Source organism: Lutjanus erythropterus, chromosome 3, assembly GCF_056507025.1.
Source record: "Lutjanus erythropterus isolate fLutEry1 chromosome 3, fLutEry1.hap2, whole genome shotgun sequence".
Classification (NCBI taxonomy): domain Eukaryota; kingdom Metazoa; phylum Chordata; class Actinopteri; order Lutjaniformes; family Lutjanidae; genus Lutjanus; species Lutjanus erythropterus.
Window position 1 is genome coordinate 21,495,128 of NC_139319.1, and position 23,262 is coordinate 21,518,389.

Below are 23,262 nucleotides of genomic sequence, written 5' to 3' on the forward strand. Positions count from 1 at the left end.
TTTATTTGCATTTAAATTGTTTCAGCATGTTTAAAGAAAAAAAAATCTATGTGAAAAATTATTTCTGCCTTCATACATTTTTATATATGGTACTGCATTCTCAATGTTCGATTTTAAAGTAATCCATTTAGATTAGAATACTTTTTTGTAATAACATTAAAAAAAATAGCCATGTAATTTGTATTCAGTAACCGTACTTGCAAACCCTCCCAGTTTTCCCGGGAGACTGCCGTTTTTCATTGCCCTGTACTGGTTTCTTCCTGGAGTCAAAATTCTCCCATAGTTTTCTGGATTTATGACAAATTTTTTGCACCCCTTTTTTTTGTTGTTGTTCCTGTTTCTGGCACTGTGCAACAATTGTAAGTCCTATGGCTCTAAATATTGCTTGCAACAGAATAATAACAATACTGCACCAAATTACATTTCATGACATGTGCAAATTTCAGAAGAATGCCTGTATCTTACGTACAGTTTTGAAGGAAACTGGCACATTTTTGTCTGAGAGCAACCTAGCTAGCATACTTTTATTTAAACATTAACAAAATATCCATTTTCTGTGTAATCAAACTGGACCAAATGCTGTGGTCCCATTGTGTTTTCCAGCTAATAAGTATTTCTTACAGTTCATCAGAGGCTATCTGTTTTCCCAAAAAATGTGTACTTATTTTTTTGTTATTTTCATTCTTCAGTGAGCAGAATGCAAGAAACATTAAACTCAAATTTTGGTTACAACAACCGTCCCACTCCAGTCCCTCCATATTCTTCTGTTTTTGAGGTCTCAAGGTTAGCAAGTATGTCAGTAACTGACAACATTTCAAAGTAATCCCACATGAACCCTGTTTGTGTGTATGCACATGCACATGCATCACTCGCTTTTCAGTGTGTTTGCAAATGTGCACAACCCCCGTGTGGCTGTGCATCAATATTTCATTGTGTTAAATGTCATGTGCCTCCTGCTTGCTGTATTGACCGCCACCGCTGCTCATTAGCAGCAGTATGTGTGTATTTCTATGTGTGTGTGTGCTATAGATGTCACGTCATGTGGCATTTCTGTTGTTTTCTCTCTTTGTTTTGCCTCAGTCAGAGTTATGATGATTGAAAATAATTGTTGGTCATTTTGCAGGTAAAGTAATTGCCCAGCAGTAATTTGAGATATATGGATTTTTCAACTATTTCACTGCATCCTGGGATTTTTTTTTTCCTACATCACATAATTTTTTTGAAATGCCTTGCAATTATTGTAAAAGGACAGGCCACTGTGTGTGTGTGTGTGTGTGTGTGTGTGGGTGTGGGTGTGTGTGCATTAGCATGCCAGTGACAGCACATGATTTACTGTCCTTATGTCTTAATTAAATTGTTTCAGCAAAGCGTTTCTGAGAAAAGGGGAGAGACAGAGAGGGAGAGAGAGAGAAAGAAGTTAAGAGCAGCGCATACAAATGAGACGTCAGATAGAAGAGAGCAGGAAACGGGAATGGATACAGAGATAAATATGTTGAGAAATACATCTACAAAGAACAATGAGCTCAGGAGACAGAACTAAAGCAGAAGAGAAAGTGAGGGCAGACAGAGAGAGAGGTGGCCGTGGGGGAGCTGATGTATTTTCTTCTGTAGCTGTCTGTCTGGCTTGAATTTCACCTGAAGACATCCTGTAAGACATTTTCACATCTTACAACAGCTTCCTTTTCCCTTCCTTTCTTCTGTGTGCGTGTGTGTGTGTGTGTGTGTGTGTGTGTTTCTGCAGCCAGTTGGACTACAACCACATCAGCTGTATTGAAGATGGAGCTTTCCGAGCGTTACGTGACCTGGAAGTGCTGTGAGTACTTGTTTATTCAGTCACCCTGCTAACAACGGCAGAGCTTCGGTGAATGATGAACACTAACAGCAGCGGGACATGGAACAGCTAATATCCTCGTTGACCTTTAAAAGACTGCATCGCCTGTGCAGCTCCTGAAAAAAAAGGACAGTTTCAAATATATTCAGCTTGACTTCTCACCAACATCTCATACTTGAAATAGTGGATATTATTATTTTGATTTTATTATTTTATTGTTCCTCCAGAGTCTGTGATCAAAACTGCATCCATAGCAGCAATCTGTTATTCACAGCAACAATCTGAATATTAGAGACAACAGACCTTAGAATAATCACAATTGAGCGATTAACAAAGCCATGTAATAACTGAAGATGATTTATAGTTTTTTCAGTAAGTCTTTTCAGTGTCTGCCAAGCTGTCTTGCGTTCAAGCTTGAATGATGATATTTTGTTTTTAATGTTGTGTCGAGGGAAAAAAAACAAGAACAGACATGGTGGTTTAAATGAAAAGTGTTGGGTTCTTACCCTGTCTGAGTCGCTGGATAATGTATATTGGCTACAGTAGATCTATACGACAGGTCTCCTATCAGAGAGTCAGTTCAACTTCTTACCTCTGTTGTGAGGTTTTAACATAATTAGAGGCATTCATTAAGTGTACATATTGAAAGTAATTTCTGAAAAAAACACAAAGAAATGGTACATGAATGTCAAAGCTCTTAAATATCTACTAGAAGTGAGCTGTTAATCACTAATTATCTGCAATTAACTTTTAAGTGACCCTTCCTATGTCTTTTCCCTCTAACAAACAGTTGTGCAAGCTCGGTACATCGCCAGCTTTCCCCTTTCTTTCGTTCTGGCTCATCTATGTTGAAAAAGAGAAACTTGAGATGCCCAGTTTGCTCAACTAATATTGGAGCACAGAGCAAAAAGGGGCAGGACTGAGGAAGGGTCAGTTCCCATACTGTGCAAATGAAAACAGGACTCCCTAGAAACTTGGTATTTCATCTGGATGGGCGTGGTTTTGCAGGATGGTGAGGTGCACACTTCAGTGAGCTTATGGGCGAACTCCAATACTGCTCTGAGTCCACAAAAAAAAAAACTTGGACTGACCAGAAAAGTACCAGCTAATTTTATTTCTAAAGCTTGGAAAATTAGACAAGCTGGACTGAATAATACACACACAAAATATAAGACCAGTTTATTTTATGTTTTTTATGTTTTTTAAGCCTTGTAAGCCCATTTGGGCAATATACTTCACTGATTTCAGAATACAGACCCCACATCTTAGTATATTTTTGGTGTTGGACATAATTAGTTTATCTTGTTAATATATTTTAGCTCTGTTTAGTTTAGGTGCGTAGTGGAGGGTGAACCCACGTAAACTCAGTTTGCCCAACTCTCGGAAATGAAGCTGAGAGTTTATCCATCTATTTTCAAATCACCTGTATCAATCATTGAGGGGAAACACATGTATTGTATTCTTGTCTCCTATATATTTAATAGGGTTAAGTTGAGTAATAATGTCTATTTTAGTTGAAGAAACCTCAGGTAACTACACTTAGCATCCAGCACGCTCATTATAACTGAAAACAACTTGCTTGTAATCTGCTGTAACAATCACTATATAGAGTCCCAACTTACACCATGTCTGATGTCTGTATAGGCAACCAGCAAAATGTTAGGAAACACAAACGCATCAAGAACGTCTCTGGGATTTTTAACTTACATAACTGACATAAGTAAATGGCAGCTGACAGCTATAGACAATATAATCTGCATGGTCTGTGTAACAGTTCACAACAACATAAGACAGCAGAGAAGAGAGCTATAGTTAGTAAGTCGATTACTGGGCAAGTGACAGAGAAATGTTGTAGTTGACAAGGCATGACTTCAATGATAGACAGTTTAGTTGTCAGGGTTTACCTCTCAGCACACTTAAAAGTGACACTGATTACACTCAGCAGAGTCCAACTTCCAGACTTGCTGACTGAGTCACTTCTCTCTGTCTGTGTACGACAGCCTTGTGATTGCAGAAGAGTCCAGTGAATCTATATGATGTGGTGTTTTCTGCTCTTTTCTCTCCTCAGCACCCTCAACAACAACAACATCAGCCGACTGTCTGTGGCCAGTTTCAACCACATGCCGAAGCTCAGGACCTTGTAAGTGGCACCGTTGAGTATTTGGTACACATTACCGTCCCGAGGGGAAGTGTTCTTCTCATCTGTGCCCGTTTGTACAATTGATTGATCGATCTGTACTCGCATCTCTCCCTCCTCCTGTCTCGCCCATCCTCAAATCTATTATTTCTCCTCCCCATCCCCCCTACCTGTTCTCGCCACTTGTCTTCCCCCCTCCTCTTTCCTGCGATCGCCACATCTCTCTCCTCCTCCCCCCCAGTCGCCTGCACTCCAACAACCTGCAGTGTGACTGCCACGTGGCCTGGCTGTCAGAGTGGCTGCGACAGCGCCCCCGTCTGGGTCTTTACACACAATGCATGGCCCCGCCACACTTGAGGGGGCACAACGTGGCTGAGGTGCAGAAGAAGGAGTTTGTCTGCACAGGTAGGTTAAGTTGACATATTTGCACTGTTTCCTATTTCGTGACTTACATCCGCTTGCTGTTTAACAGTGGCAAACCCATCTTTTGCTTTGTCTCGTTTGCTTTTTTCTTACTGTCTTTTGCTCATGCTTTTCAAGATGAGGATGAAGGCAAGTATTCATCTTCCATTGCATGGCTTGGCTTTAACCCCACATGCTGTAAAATGTACGGATCAGATTTTCTTCACAGCACTTTATTTGAAAGAGCACAAGATTAAAAATAATACTGTCGAGACAAGGTCACCACCACATTTAGGGACAGCATTTCATTCTCCTGCACACTTTGTTGCCTGGCTGCTGTTTCAGACTTTGATTTTCTTCACTAAATTCTGCCAGCTTCAATACCCTTCACCTTTGGGATTTACAGCAAGCAGAACTATTATCCATGGATAATAAAGGCCCTCTGTCTCTGTGTAGGTCACCAGTCGTCATCATCTTCCTCCTGCAGTGTGTTACAGTGCCCAGAGTCCTGCACCTGCAGTAACAACATCGTGGACTGCAGAGGGAAGGGACTGACAGAAATACCCACCAACCTGCCTGAAACCATTACTGAGATGTAAGGCACACATATAGAAGTACACACACACCTGCTGTACTCAGCATGCATATATATGAACACGCAAACCCCCGGTGCAGTGATATTTCTCCTGCTATTTCACTGTGCTCCTCTCCGTTTTCCTTCTTTGTCTCTTTCCACCTTTCTGTTTGACTACTTCTCTTTCCCTCAGTTCAGAGGAATAAAACCACACGTCTGTGAAATGGGAAAGCCTGGTCATGCAGCTCTTCCCTGCTTAAGAAAATAATGAAGGGATGAGGGAGGAAGAATTGAAAGATTATTCTGAAGGACAAGACAGATCATATCTCTATCTAAATGGGGGCATCAAGAAAAGAGGAAGGATTAGAGCCAACAGATTTTAAGTGACAACGATGAGACTTGAGTCACAAAAATGAGGACTGGAGACTTGGACTACACTTCTCTGTGACTTGGCTTACATTAAACTTGAATCTAAGGACTTAGCTTGCGAGCAAAAAAGACTAAAGTCTCAAGTTCTGGTAAAAAAAAAACAACAACTAAATAACAGCCGAGGCAGGTCTGGCATAGCCAACATATTGAATATTGAATTATGTGGTCTAACCACTGAAAGGAATAAGTGTCAGTTATGGAAAGAAAACAGCTGTTTAGCAAAGCTTTGAATGGAAAAATTTCAACTGCTGCATCAATTTATTGGTAAGCATTCAGTGACTTTGGCTTCGCACCACCAAACCTGTGACTAATGGACAACCCCTTTAACTTGACCTGAATGTATCTTGATTGATTTGATTTCACATGATTTTTTTCTCAATTTATTTGAGATTTGATTGGAAACTTGCTTTGACAAGATTTCAAACTTGATTCATCATGACTGACTTGAAAATCAACTGGAGATCAGCTTTGTCAAGGATGGTCTTGTCTTGATTGATTTGAGACTTGACACTTGCTTTTCTCAGTTAATTGGAAACTTGATACCTGTTTTGACAAGACTTGAGTTTTACCTCTTGATTAATTGAGACTTGAGTTGAGACCTGATTTGACAATATTTGACTTGTTCTTGTCTTGATCTGTTCAAGACTTGATCTGGACTTTTCTCAATTGACGGGAGACTTAAGACCTGCTTTGACTTGGGACTTTGTCAAGACCTCACACTTGCATTGCATTTACATTTACTTGACCTGAACTAGTGTCAGTTGACTTGAGACTTGATTTGATACCTGTTTGAAAAGACTTGACTTAGAATGTCTCAGTTAATTTGAGACTTGACTGGAGACCTGCTATGATAATACTTTTAGACTTGACTTGGATTTGTCTAGAATGTTGAAGTTGAAATGAGTCTTTTTATGGTTTCATGCTGGACTTGAGACCTGCTTTGACAAGACTTGGGATTTGACTTTTACTTGTCTCCACTAACTTGAGACTTGAGTTGAGACTTGATTTGACAAGACCTGACTAATACTTGTCTTTACTGATTTGAGACTTGACCTTAACTTTTCTCAGTTGATTGGAGACTTAAGATCCACTTTGACAAGACTTAAGACTTGGCTTGGGCCTGTCTCAATTGATTTGAGACTTGACATGAGACCTGCTTTGACAAGATGTGGGACTAAACTTGGACTTCTCTCGACTCTCTTTGATTAATATTAACTTGACTTTGACTTTGACAACACATTTACATTCACATTTTGCACATTTATAACTTGGCATGAACTTGTTTCTTTTAAATTTATATTCGCCTCTTTGACAGGACTTGGGACTTGACTTGTCTCAATTGAATTGAGGCTCGAATTGAGACCTGCTTTGACATGATTTGACTTGTACATGTCTTGATTGATTCAAGACTTTACCTGAACTTTTCTTGATTTATTAGAGACTTGAGACCTTCTTTGCCAAGAATTCGCCCTTGCATTACATTTATATTAATTTGACTCGAACCATTGCCGGTCGACTTGAAACTTTCTTCGAAAAGACTTCACTTGGACTTGTTTTGACTGACTTAAGACTTGTCTTGAACTTGCTCCAAATTACATAAAAACAGAACACAATCCCACTGCGTGATCAGTCAAACATGTTGGTCCTGGAGAAAAGACTTTAGTGGAGCTGAACAGAAGAGAACAGCAAATGAAAAACAAACTCATTTTAGGGAAATGTTTCACAATCGAATGGTTGGTTTGCAAATCATGTTCCACCGCCTTTCTTGTCACAGTGACTGAACATGTGAAATGTTTAGAGTTCGGTTGTTTGGGTCTGTTTTGTTTGCCCCCTTCCCACTCCCTTTCTCTCTCCTGGCTTGGCTTGATTTGTTTAGGCCTGCCTGACATAGAGTCAGACTGGCACTTAATGGAACACTGCCCAGATAGTTAAAGGGTGTGTTTGCTTGTGTGTTTGTGTGTGCGTCTGACTGTACACATGTGAAAGAGGGCAAAAGATCAGAGAGATGTGACAGACTTTGGCAAACGTCATCAAAGCGCCTTATCTGGAAATGTTCCCCTTAGTCAGAGCCCCCGGGAATGAGCAGCAGTCAAGGATACGGCAGAGATAGCTCTGTGATAGGGGAATGTTAATGTCGCTCCTCAATGGTCTGTGTGTATGTTTGGTTCCAGACGACTGGAGCAGAACGCCATCAAGGTGATCCCAGCTGGGGCCTTTTCTCCTTATAAGAAGCTACGCAGGATGTGAGTAGATGAGGAAATGCATGTATTGTGCATCCTGTCAACTACCTACAGAAACTTAATGTTTCCGTCCTTTTTTTGGGCTTGTGTTGACCTCCATGTTTTACTCTTTATGTTTCTCTCTCCCTCATTGATTTTGTGTCTGCCTCACTGCCTGTCTGTCTCTCGTTTTCCTTTTTTCTTTGGCCCTCTTCTTCACAGAGACTTGAGTAACAACCAAATATCAGAGTTAGCCTCGGACGCCTTCCAAGGTCTACGCTCCCTTAACTCTCTGTGAGTATTGTGTGATAAATGTTTGTATTTCACATGCACTTTACACAAAACACAACAATTTAGCCCTTTGAACCTCATGAGGAATATCTAACATCTGTTTAGACCACCTTAAAAGCTGTTGTTTATCATAAATTGCTTTTGCTTTTTGTAGTTTTAACCATCACTTCAACACTGCATTCACCAAGTTAATTTATGAGACCTGGGAACACAATAACATTGCTGCGACAAAGCAAGCAATAACGGCAGGAAACACAAGCAGCCAGACAAACAGACAGGTTTTACACAAGCAGCAGTTTAGCCAAATTAGCAAAACCACTTGATACAGAGGAACAAAAACAAAAGTGAGGCTATCTGAAATGATCCCTCACTGCACAGGAAAACTACAACAAGTCTGCTAGGCGCAAGTTGAACGATAAGGTCAGTCTGTATTGTGATGGATGTTTACAGTGGAATGTTTTGGTAATAACTGACTGCTCGCTGAACCCGTCCACAATGTTCCAACTATAGCTTAGTATGTAGCAACTGTAACTAGGAACAGCAGGCCGATCAAGCATAGTAATTCTCCATATGCTAAAACTGTGTGCATGGGAATCTATACTCTGCATTTATAAAGTTTAGAGGGTGTCGACATTTTTATCTTTCCAAAGTCCAGAATACAAGAGCAATATTGTGAGAACTGGAAGAAGCAATATGTCTGCTAGCTCCAACATGCATTATAAACATTAGCATCTCTGGCTAACTATTTAGCTATAGGTGTATATTAGCATTATTTTCAAGGGCAAGAGTTAGCATTAGTGATTTATGAGTTAAATACATTGTTATGTGGTTACATTTAGGGTGACCATATTTTCAAACCCCAAACTAAGACCCACCGTATGTTCATGCACACATGTGTATATGCTTTTGCATGCAGCACTGGGGTTTTCATAAAGATCGGGGACAAATATTTCAGCACTTAGCACACCTACCAAGTGCACCTTTCAGCACTATGTTTGCCATGAATGCAGCATTTTGGTTGCCAAAAGCAAGTGCTCTTTAGAAAAGAGCTACTGCTACCATTTAGAATAACAACAGGATCAGTCAAAAACAGCTTCAAGTATTATAGCCTATGATGCTTGCCTATGACTCATGGCCTCAACAATGACCCCTAGATGGATTGTCACCCATAATGACAGCTTCAAATTTAAATTCATGGTACATTGTTGGTGCTTTTATATTGGGTTAGGTAAAAATAAATGAGATAGAACAGGATAAACATCTATGAAAGCACTGGAAACACGTATAACAATACCGTTCTTCCATTAATTATTGTGAAAACCATTAGCATTAAATATCAACATTTTAGTGTCTTACAGATAGGGACCTAAGACATCCATCTTCAAACCAGAAAAATCCTGGATCAACTGGGATATTTGGTCACTATAGTTGAGTTAGAAAAAGCCCCGTTCAGGACTGACAGATCCAGTGTGTGGGAGCCCATAACTCCAACTATGGGTGCTGAAAGCAAGTTTAGGCTAACATCAACATCAGCAGCTCTGTCCTGTATCCAAAATGACTTTGCCTATCTGAACAAGTTACTACTGTTAGAACAGTGGTCACTTTTAATAATAATAATGTTGTTTCCTTTTGTTTTCAAAAGTTTTTCTAACTTGGAGGTTTGTGTAAAACCTGTCTTATTATCCGACTTCTCGTGTTTATTGCTGTTTTGGACTTCATAGCTTATTGCTCTGTTTAGAAATAATGATCTAAAATCTAATGGTCAGACTGATCAAATCAAGAAAATTAGAATTGTTTCTTACTTGTGGCATCATATTTGTTGTATAATTGTTAGAAAATGTGTCCGTCTGTCAAACACCAAGCAGTCCAACACAAAACAAGAATCTGATGCACTTTTGACAGAACAGTGGTGCTGCTGGCTTCCTGTTCGGCCTGACTCTCTCAGGGTCGGACCATCTGCTTTGCGTGTGAAGCTTTGTGAAGGAAGACGGAGAGAGGAGCAGGAGAGGGAGTGAGGGACGTAGAGTTATTTCATGAAGGAGTTATATTAAGGTCTCGTCTCTCCAAAGTCAATAATTCATAAACGCTGAATTGCTGAATGGAGGCTTCTGCCACCTCATTACACATTCACCACAGAGAGAATGGGACACACACATTCATGCTGACACACCACATACAGTATGGCTTTCACATGGAGCTGCACTGTGTGTTCATTGTGTGTCAGGGTTTGGTTAAAGTGGATGTAAATGAGCCATCGATTTTGTCTGTATGTCTGTACTGTGCATGTGTGTGTGTCAGACATAAATGAAGCGTCCACTCTCAGCATCAAGTGTTTCCCAACCTCAGGTCTCTCAGGGACAGCCACTCAGCACAATGAAATAAAAGCCAATCTAAAACACATGTCTTTAGACTGCCTACATACACAGCTCAACTCGGCGTGGAGCGTAAAGATGACTGATAACTCTGTGTGTGTGCGTGTGTGTGTGTGTGTGTGTGTGTGTGTGTGTGTGTGTGTGTGTGTGCGCAGCTAAGGTATTTGTTGGGCCAGGCAGTGGCAGTCTCAGCCTTGACCTGTTTGCGTATGTAATCTGATGTATTTATAAAAAGCTTTTCTCAGATAACAGAGTGCATTACTCACACTGTGAGCCAGATTTATGGAGGGTTTTCTATTGTGACATCTAGATGAAAAGTGTTCATAACTAGTTATACTTTATGTCCTCAGTGTTGACATGCAGCCAGCTGTTGGCACACAGTCACAGTGTGAGTCTTTTTACTGGTGTAACTTGGAAGCAAAAACAGAAAAAAAGGGTGGTGTTTTGATTAAGGTCTTATCCTTGCAGGTCTTAATGTTTTCTCTGGATGTTTCAGTGTTGCTCCTCAGTAAAGAGTCCCACCAAAGTAATGCACTTAGTTTTATGCTGCATTCACACAATGTTTAGTCTGGCATCACCAGAGTAATTCACAAATGTGATGTCTGAAAACTCATTCACTTCATTTTCGATTTCCAAGGGGCATTATCGACGGGTGCAGACCGAAATGTCTCTGCCAATAGACCCACAACGAGAACAATCAGAGCTACAAAATGTGTGACATAGGATTGACTAACACGTGCAAATTGCAGCGGTGCTTGCACACACGTACATCATCTAACTCAAATGTCATTCCTCTTTATCGAGTAACCCCATCCTTCAACAGGGAGGTGGCCTGATGGGTGAACCCTCGTGATGGGGTGTCCACTTCTTCTAAATAACCCAGTTATTTTCGTCCACTCAGCACTAGTAAACCAACTCATGAACAAAACTTTTGGTTCTCCTCCACAGCTATACAGTTAAAAGATCATTATAGATCCTATACGAAACTGACAGAACGGTGGGACTGCGAGGAAAAGGTGTAATTTCACATCCGTCTGCTACTCAGCACCACGGACAGTGACATTGATTTAGCAACACACAGCACAGTTAAACTGCCGATATTTCAGAGCCACGGTTGGGGCCATAGAGTCTAACTGTCAGAAACCTCAGTCAGATAAAGGATCAATGAGTCAGGAGGGCTGGATTAACATATTTAACTAAACAACCCCTCTGCTCCTGCACTCTCCCTCTCTGCTATTAGGGGATGGAGACGAGGGATTAACAGGCTAACAAGGAGGATGCACTTTGGTCATTTTGGTCAACAAGGAGGGGGTGACATCCCCCCTCAAATCAAATACTGCCTACAATTTTGTCCGCAGCCTGCTTATACTGTAATTAAGGTCCCTTACAATTTGATATGGACGCAGCATTCACTGGCACACTGTTCAAGATTAATGGTAGATACATATAGTTTTGTAACAGTAACATTCTGGGTATCTGCTGGGTGTTAATATTACTGAATAATATGTGTGGTTTTATTCAGAACTTATTAATGTAATGTTTGTGCTCCACAGGGTACTATATGGGAACAAGATCACTGAGATTTCCAAAGGACTGTTTGAGGGATTGTTTTCTCTGCAGCTATTGTGAGTACACACACACACACACACACACACACACAGTTGTAGCTGCTCACATCCACATCTCATTTATATTCTGCTGAAAAGTGCTTACCTAAAACATCGTCACCAGAGTGGAGACACTGTGATTGAAAGCCATCATCACTGACCTGTAACATCTGAAACACTCACTGAAGAATGATAACAGGATAAGTCTTCATTCCCGCGTCTCTCTTCCTCCTCTTCATTCTGTCACTTCTTTATTCCAGGTTACTGAATGCTAATAAGATAGCGTGTCTCCGTGTGGACGCGTTTCAAGACCTCCACAACCTCAATCTGCTCTCACTATACGACAACAAGCTCCAGACCATCGCCAAGGGGACGTTCTCGTCGCTAAGAGCCATACAAACACTGTACGTACACACACGCATGCTCACACACACACACAGCTCCGTGTACACATAATGAATAAGAAGTTGTGAAATTTTGAGCTCCAGCTGGCAACCATAATAATTGAACAAAAGCAGACATAAACAAAAGAAAAACACTTAAATATTGTCAGATAACACTGAGATGTTGTTTCTACTTCTTGGATTTTTTGGGTCATTTGTTGTTTCTCATTCCCACTTGTTAAAGAACATTTTTCAGTTAAAATCATCCATAAAATGACTTTGTAATAACTACTTCTTCGTAAATACATCATTTTGAACTGATGTTTCAAATTACACACAAAGCAACATATCATAGAAGAGCTGCATATTAATTTCACCACTTTTAAGAGCCTCAGTAGATTTTTATCTGTGCCTCTACCTCCAGACAGATACGTGTTGCTCTGTCTCTCCTCAGTGTTTAGTTGATACAACAGGAGGGTAAATTGGAAAACCTTAAAAATAATACACAAACTATCTCCGATAATTCATAGCACATCACAGGCTGATTCATAACAGTGTTCATGCATTCAAGGGTGGACTTTTTCTTCAGTAAATGACATTCTACCCTTTTTTACCCACCCATTTTACCCACAATGTCTTGTTTGCATCCCATGAACGCAATAGGGCTGAACTTTCCACATTCAGTGGGTTTTTGCTGGAACAGATTACAATTTGAAAATTCAATAATTACATCCCAGTAATGCTCTGATACTTTGGCATTTGGCAGTCAGCTTGTTCGCTGTGATACTTTGAGAGGATTAAAATCACTCTGGTCTCTTCGCATTCAGCGGGCAGACTGGTCCAGGATGTGCTGCTGGAGTTGTGAGGAGGTTTTTTAACTCTACTTAAAGAAGGAGGAATATGGAGGAGGAATCCAAAGCTGTTTTATTCACATTTTGCTTGTTCTTTGTGTGTGCTTACATTAGCCACTGGTCAGATCAGAAATCACCTAGTTCAGAGTGAGGGATGTGTGAACCGTGCAGCAGAGGTCAGGACTTCTGGAGAGCTGTGAGGTTCAGCTCGCTGCTGCTGCTGGATGGATCTGAAAATTCATTTCAAACTGTAGAGCTACCTGCTGATTAAACCACAGTGACTCATTGTCTTATTGTCTTCACACACAAATTTTGAACAAAGAGGATGTGATGGTTTGGTGTGCAGGATTTTATCCAAATGTACCTTTGACAGAGCTGGACAACAAAACTAAGTAATTATAATTATAATTAAGTAATAATAATTTTTAAGCTACTTTACCAAAGCTGTTTATAATTTGGACAATTTACAGAAGATAATACAGTAGAATATGCTTGAAAAGATATCCATATTTTTAATGGATAATGAATATTTATTTGTATATTAGTTTCACCTGTTGGTTTCATGGTAACAGAATATAAAGCATAAGCATTGTTGCCATAGTTACCTGCAGCTTAATATATCCTGAGTATTGATTCAGAACTTTATATAAACTGCTAATTAGAACTTTTTTTCATTTTTTAAACTTCATTGGAGATCACACATGTACATAGACATACATAGGATACATATAATTGAAAAGAACAAATGATACAAACACACACATATAAAGCACTATGGGTTTTTTAAGTTTTTTGTTTTATTCTGGTATATATAATTAGCATTGAAGAGCCTGTTTTTTAATCATTTATGAAGCAGATAAATAGCAATTTGTTTGCTGAAGATTTACTTTGAGAAATAAAATATCATCCGAGTAGATTAAAAATAAAATAAATAAATCTTCTTATTCCATTTTTATTCTACAGGAAGTCTTTTAAATGGGTCCAAAGTTATTTGACATAACAACAGATCCAAAATAAAAGCTTCAGGTGTCCTGATGCATGATTTTATTACACACCTGCCATCCGAAGTATTTTCTATGGTCTGTCCACACTCAAGAAACAGAACACGTTCACAACTATATATTGTTCTGACAGCTTGCTTGTGTGTTTTTGTGTCCTCCGTGTGTCCACGTCTGTGTGTGATGTCTTTGTGTGTATCAGTCACTTGGCCCAGAACCCGTTTATCTGTGACTGCCATCTGAAGTGGCTGGCAGACTACCTGCAGGACAATCCCATCGAGACGAGCGGTGCCCGCTGCACCAGCCCTCGACGGCTCGCCAACAAGCGAATCGGGCAAATCAAGAGCAAGAAGTTCCGCTGCTCAGGTAAAAAACACATGCTGCATTGTAAATGTATTGATTTTTATTTCTCTGTCTGATCATTCACACACGTACAGACTCCGACACACTGTTTGCTGTCCTGTGCTCTCATTCTGTGTCTCCCTGCTGGGATTTTCCCTCAGTCTCTTGATACTAACCTCAACTCCCTGTTTTCAGCATTTCTGGAATCTTTCTCTCTCATTTAACCACACGCACACACACACACACGCACACATGCACACACACATACACACACACACTTTCTTTCAGCCTTTTGTTGTTTTTCACTTTCAGTCTCTTTGTCTCTGTCTTTCCATTAGCTAGAGAACAGTATTTCATCCCAGGTATTGTACATCGAGCATGTGTGTGTGTGAGCATGTGTGTGTGTGTGTGTGTGTGTGAGCGTGTGTGTATGTGCGTGTAAGACACTGTTTGGTTGTGGCAGATGCTGCACACTCACACTCTCTCTCAGAGTGACTTGCTTTGACTGACACCTTTTGAATGCCATTTTCTAACTTACATAATAATGCATCATGTCTAACCAGGCACCAGATAATCACACTCCTGTCACTGCACTGGATTTTCAGTGGTAACCGTAACCTTGACGATGGAGGAAAACAATTGAGCTAATCAGCTCAGGCCGCTGTCAGCTGGGCAGACTAAATGAAAGTATATTGGTAGAGCGATCACAGAGACCATATTTGATACCAGTCCTCCTTGCTTCTTAGCACATCTAATGATAGCTAATGTATGAGCGTATTTCCGCGAGCATCTGTGTCTGTTTCGCCCACTGCAGAACATCAAAAGGTCACACAGTTACCATGCTCAGAGGGGCGCTGGGAAATATGTAAATCAGACATGCATATGAGATCAGTAGCAGGGCTAAAGGCGGTCATTACCACAGCAGCACACAGTGGAGGCTCGGTGTGTTTTGGATGAGAGCGAGCATGTATGTGTGTGTGTGAATGTGTGTGTGCTCACTGCAGTCATTAACTCACCGGGGGGACAGAGGTTTCAAAGCCCAGATACCACATACGGGGCAGAGCTGAATAATTTAAGAACGTTTGCAGTTGAAAAGTTGAATAAACATGTTTTATTCTGTGGTACAACCCTTAGTATCCTGCCTTAAATCAATACGTCTAAAATCCACAGCTTTAATATGCGGCGTGTCCCCTATTTCACGCTGAATTATTTTGGATGCTATCTCAAATTTATGTTTTAACAAAAACTCAATATTCTGAATTCTGGGTTCTTTAATTCCAGTTTTATCCCTCCAGTCACTTCTTCCTTCAGTCTTGTGAAGATTTAACCTGCTGAAAGCGGTTGATGTCAAAGAATATACAAAACAAAATTAAGGGGTAAATTTTTCAGCGTGGATCATATTTTCCTTTCCCACGTAAAGTCAAGTGAAAGTGCTTCTTTTTGCACTTCTATTAAAAGTTTCTGACAAGATAACAGAAAGGATTGCTACAGAGATAGACCTTTAAGGAGTAAGATACATTTTGTATAACCAGAACCAGCTGTTTTATTGCTCTAGCCAAACTAATCAGACTCCCTTTGCAAAATTGTAACTTTAATTTTAATTTTAATCATCATCTTCATTCAGAATCGAGAAAAATAAAATGAAACTCACCAAAATATCTTTGCTCGTCTTTTCACTGCTCCAACAATCACCAACTCTGTTTGAAATAAACCATTTATTCACCAAGGTAGATATGAAAAAATTCTGGATGTACACGCCGTTTCGTCCTGCCGCTTCTCTCCTAATATTTTCAAATTAATTCCAATCAGACCAGAGTTGGTGATTGTTGGAGCAGTGGCAGGACAAGCCAAGTCATTTCTGGTGAGTTTGAAGAAAGAAAAATTTCTACAGTTCAGAGGATGGATCATCCATCGAGGCCTGTTTTCCAGGTCCTCTAATGAGGTTTGTTGTGAGGCTGCAGGGATTTAATGTTCTCTTCAGTCAAAGTGAGACATCTGAAGTTTTGTCCCACTTTTGTTTCTGTTTCGGTAAACAAATTAAACATCGTCTCATAGCAAGTTGCGTGAGTTTGTATTTCTTGTTGCTTGGTATGTTTTAATGATATTTCTTCACCAAAATGTGTTCTTAGCACATTCAACAAGTTGTTGTAAGTTAAAAAGTAACACAAACAAGGTTTAAAGGCAAAATATCCCAATCAGTCATGAGCTTGCGTCTTCTCATTGCACCCTTTCACCAGGAGCCCGAAGATGCTCTTTTCTTCATAAATGATTTAAAATTGATCAAGGTAGAACAGTGAAACGTTTATGTCAATCTTACTGTTTAAAAAGAAGTTTGTTTCTACAGTGATACTTTCCATAATGTTGTCAAACATTTAGAAAAACAATCTGAGTCTGTCAGTCGCTTCTGCCGGCTGCAGCTTCCTCAATACTGGACCAATTTCAAAAATTATCGTTCCCATCAGTCACTTAGACACAAAAACATAGGAAATAGGGTTGAAAGAGTGAAAAATACTGAAGTTACCTTTTAATGCACGTGCACTTATATCTGGTTATGTGCCCCTCCCCACTTTGAATCCGCCGCGCTCCAAGCAAACAAGGCCAGGATGCGTGTTGGATGAGAGCACCCACCAAATGTCATGTTATGCCAGCACGATTCTCACTATTCACGAGTCATTACCCTTTTAAATGAATCACTGCCTGGGGACTGAACACGAAAAAATTGCAGCATTTTCTCTCAGTTTTTCATCAGCTTTTTCCCCTCCTGTTCAAATAAACGAGTGAAATCCCTTCTTCTTTCTCCTACTGCCTCTCTCACACACTCAGGAGTACACCATGTCGGCTGTAAGTAACACACACACACACACACACACAAATACACACCACGAATCTTGCGTCAACTCCAAATCCCTCACCTGTCGTCCCCTGAGCCGGCCTTTGACCTTTGACCTCTACCGACCCCTTCTGTGACTCCTCTTGTATGTCTACAAACAATAATAAGAAGATTCATGAGATTTACATTTTATCCCACACCGGGTCATATAGTTTTTTGTCTTCATGATGTCCCTGTACGTGTATCTGAGTGTGTGTGTGTTTGCGTTTGTCTGTCCATGTTTGTTGTTTGTGTGTTCCTAGAAACCAGGGCTTCTCTTGCCTTCAGTGCTGCTGTAACTCTCCTCCCACTCCTCGAACTGCTGCTCTGTTCCTGCTCTCTGTCTGTGAATTTAGATGTCTTTAGATGTTTCAGTCTCTCCTTCTCTTGCCCACTTTCCCCGCTTTTTCTTTATTGTTCGTTCCAGCCAGTCTGATCTCCTCCTCCTCCTCCTCCTCCTTATTACTGCTCTCCTTCTCTTTTCATTCCAAGTGATACAATTCCACCTTTCTCCTCCTCCTCTTCCTTCTTCCTTGTATTCCTTCTCTTCTTACCTTACCTTCAACTTACCTCCTTCTACGCTCTTCTCTCTATTCCTTCCTTTCCTCTTCTCTGCTTCTTGTACTCTCCTTTCTTTTCTTCCCCTTCTCTCCTTCTAATCATGGCTTCTCCTCCTCTGCATCCTGTTTCATCCTCTCTCTGTAAACACCAATTCACTCAATCACTCTAAAAGTTTATTTGAAACAACTTGCACACAAAATGTTTAATGGACTCAGTAACAATAATGAGCTGGTTCAATTTCAAAATAGAACCACAATGTTAACTAAACTTAGGTTAAAACATTTGTTTTATCTTACTTGAGGTTTGTCAAACCAATTAAAATAAGTTAACTGAACTTGAGAAAACAGTGCAGTTGAAGCACTGTTCAGTCATCACACTAAGGAACGTTATTTCTTCATTTCACACAAAGAACTCACAGAAGCTCCTGTATGAACTACTATGTTGAATTTATTAAAAATAAAATTTACTTTGACTAATTTTTACTAAATTGTGTGAACACAAAAATAACAAGTTGTTAAAAAATACAGGAAATCGATGCAGTCTTATGTTAAGAAAGCCATTGAATTTATTAAATTTTATTTTAGTGTAAGAGGGTAGGGACTGAACTTAATACTGACATCCATCATGGTTCTTAATGTTTTCATTATTGTGAAAACACCCTGTGTTAGGGACACGGAAAGTTTTCATCATATATGCTTTATTCAGACCATAAAAGAGGGTTCTCAGTAGTTTTAACTCATACTTTGCATTCTGGGAAGTAATATGCTGCACCTGCATTCTGAAAACAAACATTACTGTGATTTATATTTACTGAATTGTGTGTACAAGGAAAAAAAAATAAGCTGGTAAAAACTCAGGAACCTGCTGCAGTGTTATGTTAGGAGAGAAAACAGTTTTGTATTCAGCATAACACTGCAAGCTTTGTTATAATAATGTCGACTGAGCGAACAGAAATTATTAATTTTATTGAGCACGAAATTGGCTGCGTGTCATATGAACGTAAAAAAAAGTAGATATTTTTACTGCATTTTTTTTTTTGGTTTATTCAAATCAAAATAAATACTAACTGCACAGTGCATGTATTTTTAAGTTTGGTCTTGAACTATCAGCTTTATAAATTTATCATGAAATCTATCATGAAATCAAAACTTGTTAACTTAATATAAAAAAATATGTTTGTGTCAAGTGATCATAAAGTTTTTGTGTCATTTTGATGGTCCTGAACATTTTCATGGACTCTACACGAAAATTTTGTGTCACTGATGAATTGGGGTTTACAGTCCTCCTACCTCTCACTTTTCTCATCCTCATATCCTACTCGTCTCCTCCTCTCCTCTCCGCTCCTCCTTCTCTTCTCCCTCTGTCCTTCCCACCCCTGTGTTCCAGCGGAGGAGCAGTCAGTCAGCAGGTTGTTCCTTTGTGCTTGATCTAACCATGTGGCTGCCAGGTTCCTATAGTGGAACATGGTTCTGTCAAGCACCATGGAACGGCCCTGCAAAACCCTACAGCATGGCCAAGACACAAGAGACAGCAATCTCCTGTCACCCCCGCTACCTCTGTGTGTGTCTCTGTGTGTGTGTGTGAGAGAGAAACAGTATGATGGATGACTGCCTGGGTGTGCGCGAGCATTTTTCTGCTCTGATCTAATTTTTGATGCTGTTTTGTTGGTGCTGTTTGTTTCTAACACTAACAGTCACTTTGTAGTCTGACAGGACTGAAAAACTCCAACATGTTTGTTCTTGCGTGTGTGCGTGTGTGCCTGTATACATCTTGATCTCGACAGTTTGTGTGTCTTGTGAACTTGGCTCCTCTCAGGCCGTGATACACATGCAGCATTTTGAAGTAATGCTCATGGGAAACATTGCATACGATCATAACCAGAGATGTTTTTCGAAACGTGTTTGGCTCATTTTGATGATTCCCACAGCCCCTCTGCACTATCTCAAAATCCTTCCATTGTATCACGACCTCCACTTTGGCCAACCGCTGTGTTTTTGTTGGATACCGATACCAGTAAACGCTGGGGTTCGACTCTCTTGCATGAAGGGGGTATTTGCTGACGTCCTGCTTGTGATTGTGACCAGGTACCGAGGACTACCGCAGTAAGCTAGGAGGAGACTGCTTCGCCGACTTGGCCTGCCCCGAGAAGTGCCGCTGCGAGGGCACGACAGTCGATTGCTCCAACCAGAAACTCACCAAAATACCAGATCACATCCCCCAGTACACCGCTGAACTGTGAGTCATGCTGTATTTGTCTGCTATAAAAGTTTATCCGTGTGCAGTATAGAGGAAACCTTGCTTTGGCCTTGATCTCCTCCTCCTCCTCCTCCTCCTCCTCCTCATCCTCCTCCTCCATCACTGTCTCCTCTGCTGTTCTGTCTCTTTGTCTCTGACCACCTCGTCTCTTCTCTGTTCTAGGCGTCTGAACAACAATGAATTCACTGTGCTCGAGGCGACGGGGATCTTCAAAAAGTTGCCTCAGCTGAGGAAGATGTGAGTCAGACGTGTAGTAAACGTAACAGAACAAAGCATCACATGTGGTTGTCAGGAAGTCATACACAGGTCAGACAGAGAAAACTATGATTGTACACAGAAATAAAATGAACCGTATGTATCTCTCTATATATACTTTTCCTCCCAACAGATATTTCTTCTATCAGAAACTGTAACACAGTGACATTAAGAGTGCTGCTTTTTTCTTTTCCCTAATTACTTTTATCTAATCTCAATTTTAATAATATACTATTATTAAAATCAGTTTTTCAAGGTAATGTCAATATACATATATACAGTATATCCCTCCAGGGATTGATAAAAGTTTATCTTATATGTTTTATTACATGACTTTCTTAAATACTCTACTACAACTTACTAAGGTCTGTTATTTCTGTAAAAGAGACGTTGCTATAAAGAATAGACCATTGCTATGGACACAGTTCACAGGAGGAGCAATAAAATATTTTTTTAATTCATAAAACCCTGTTAATATGAATATTTGGTGTCAAATTATTGATTATTATTATTTTGGTAAGTAACCATGTAATAGGATAATGAACAATGAGCAGGTCACTATTGTGAAATAAACGCTGACAGGGTGATGCAGGACCCCAGTGTGAAGCAGAGGAGTCTTGAATCATCCCTTACATAATATTCTAGTACTGTGAACTGCAGTGTGATTAATACATCAACAAAAATAAAGTAATACAAATATTTCAGAATTAATTATATGCCAGTATTAAATAATTTTGATTCTGTGAGGGTACAACAGTTGCAACACGTATTAGGTTATTAGGTTTTCTTGTCTGCCTGTGTGTCTTTGTACCTCTTGTTCTCTTTTTATCTTTCTCTCATTGTTACTCTTTTCATTCTTACCTTCTTACTTTACTTTTCTTCCTCTCTCTTCAGTAACCTGAGTAATAACCGTATTACTGACATCGAGGAGGGGACGTTTGAAGGAGCCTCGGGGGTCAATGAGCTGATTCTGACCTCAAACAGACTGGAGAACATACACCACCGCATGCTGAAGGGACTCGGTGGCCTCCGCACACTGTGGGTTCACTCACACACACGCACACACACACACAGAGTTATGGACATGCAATCACATTATCATATCAAGTATGCATACAATATTCAAATATGCTCTCACATACTGAGGCAGTGTCCACACAATCACTTAAAACATGTGACCATGCATAATTCACAGGTTTATATTATCATAAATATACCTGTTTTTATTGATTTTTTTTCCTGCTTTTTTCTCTGTGCCTGTGTGTGTGTGTGTGTGTGTGTGTGTGTGTGTGTGTGTGTGTGTGTGTGTGTGTGTGTGTGTGTGTGTGTGTGTGTGTGAGCAGTATGCTGAGGAGTAACCGGATCAGCTGTGTGAGCAACAGCAGCTTCGTGGGGTTGAGCTCAGTGCGTCTCCTGTCACTCTATGACAACCAGATCACCTCCATGAACCCCGGAGCCTTCGACACACTGCATTCCCTGTCCACGCTGTGAGTACACACGCCCTCAGACACACACGCTCAAAGGCAAATGTTCAAAAACTATTGACTGTAAGTAAAGACGGGTGCATCTCCACTCCCTCCCCCTGTAAAACTTATTGATGTGTACTATGATGTTTTAGTCTGGTCCATGTCCCATTCCCTAACATAGGGGGTGCGGTTTATGACCTGTGCTGCAGCCAGCCACCAGGGGGCAATTCAGATGTTGTGGCTTCATTTTTGGGGAGCTCCTTCGTTATATATATGTGTGACTATACGTGAAACACAAAGTTATACTGTTTTCTTTGTTCTCCAGCAACCTCCTGGCTAATCCCTTCAACTGTAACTGTCACCTGGCCTGGCTGGGCGATTGGCTGAGAAGAAAACGCATCGTCACTGGTAACCCTCGCTGCCAGAGTCCTTATTTCTTGAAGGAGATCCCCATCCAGGATGTAGCCGTCCAAGACTTTGCCTGTGAAGATGGTAAGACAGATCAGATTTACACCGGATGCTCTGCAACATCTGCAGCCCTGAAAGACTTTAAGTTCTTCCACCGCTCCATCTTCACCAGGTAACGATGAGAACAGCTGCTCTCCAGTGCTGAGGTGTCCAGCTGAGTGTTCCTGTCTGGACACTGTGGTGCGCTGCAGCAACAAAGGCCTCACCACGCTGCCCAAAGGCCTGCCCAAAGAGACCACTGAGCTGTGAGTTAGACATCCACTCATCATATAGTAACTAACTTGTTTAATGATGTTACGTGGCTGCCTTACTGAACCTCATTTAGTGGTTTTGTGGTAAAACGGTTCTCAAATGTCAGTTAATCTGGAACCTCTCAGTTTATGTTCGATTTGTAAGAGGCGTTACCCATGGGCACAAATCAAAATGTCTCTGAATGCAACTGGATAGACCTACAACTAAACAGGGCCCCATTTCCCAGAGCCTTTGTAGCGCTACGTGAGTTGTAAGTTGCATTTTAAGATCTCCTTTAAGGTTACGGGCTGTTTCCCAGAGTTGGGACAACCTTAAGGGAGACCTTAAAATACAACTTACTTAGAACGTGATGTAATTTTTTTTTTTTTTTACCCAATCCGTATCAACAGGATTCAACAGAAACAATTCCTCATCAGTAGCAGCTATCTTGGTTATTTATGAAAAAAGGCAAGTTGTGCTCCTCTGCACAGACATCATATCCCACTCGACCCAAATTAGTGAACCAGATGTGATTTGTGATCCAGGATAGTCAGAATGGGAGGAAGGCAGATGTCTGTTTTCAGCTCTGTGTCTATGTTTTTTTCAGATAGTCCAGTGGGGTTTTAAATGGTTTGTGAAGCTTTAGAAATATGACAAATTTCTCAATCTATAAAAAAAATTCTTCAGTAAAAAAATCAGTGAAGATAGGAGCGCTGCATG

The 23,262-nt window shown here is 40.4% G+C and overlaps 1 protein-coding gene across 6 annotated transcripts in view; it reads left to right on the plus strand.

Moving 5' to 3' along the window:
• Positions 1–23,262, plus strand: part of slit2 (slit homolog 2 (Drosophila)) — a 123,356-nt gene that overhangs the window by 78,017 nt on the left and 22,077 nt on the right. For 3 of the 6 annotated variants that reach the window (XM_084715382.1, XM_084715377.1, XM_084715379.1), the window contains exons 6-21: positions 1,742–1,813; positions 3,900–3,971; positions 4,210–4,373; positions 4,827–4,965; positions 7,545–7,616; positions 7,815–7,886; positions 11,809–11,880; positions 12,123–12,266; positions 14,297–14,460; positions 14,775–14,798; positions 19,951–20,101; positions 20,285–20,359; positions 21,272–21,415; positions 21,721–21,864; positions 22,169–22,335; positions 22,424–22,556. In XM_084715382.1, the coding sequence (XP_084571508.1) occupies positions 1,742–1,813; positions 3,900–3,971; positions 4,210–4,373; positions 4,827–4,965; positions 7,545–7,616; positions 7,815–7,886; positions 11,809–11,880; positions 12,123–12,266; positions 14,297–14,460; positions 14,775–14,798; positions 19,951–20,101; positions 20,285–20,359; positions 21,272–21,415; positions 21,721–21,864; positions 22,169–22,335; positions 22,424–22,556 (1,809 nt within the window). Of the gene's footprint in view, positions 1–1,741; positions 1,814–3,899; positions 3,972–4,209; positions 4,374–4,826; positions 4,966–7,544; positions 7,617–7,814; positions 7,887–11,808; positions 11,881–12,122; positions 12,267–14,296; positions 14,461–14,774; positions 14,799–17,259; positions 17,278–19,950; positions 20,102–20,284; positions 20,360–21,271; positions 21,416–21,720; positions 21,865–22,168; positions 22,336–22,423; positions 22,557–23,262 lie in introns of all 6 variants that reach the window. The other 3 variants (XM_084715380.1, XM_084715381.1, XM_084715378.1) reach the window with 2 other exon arrangements.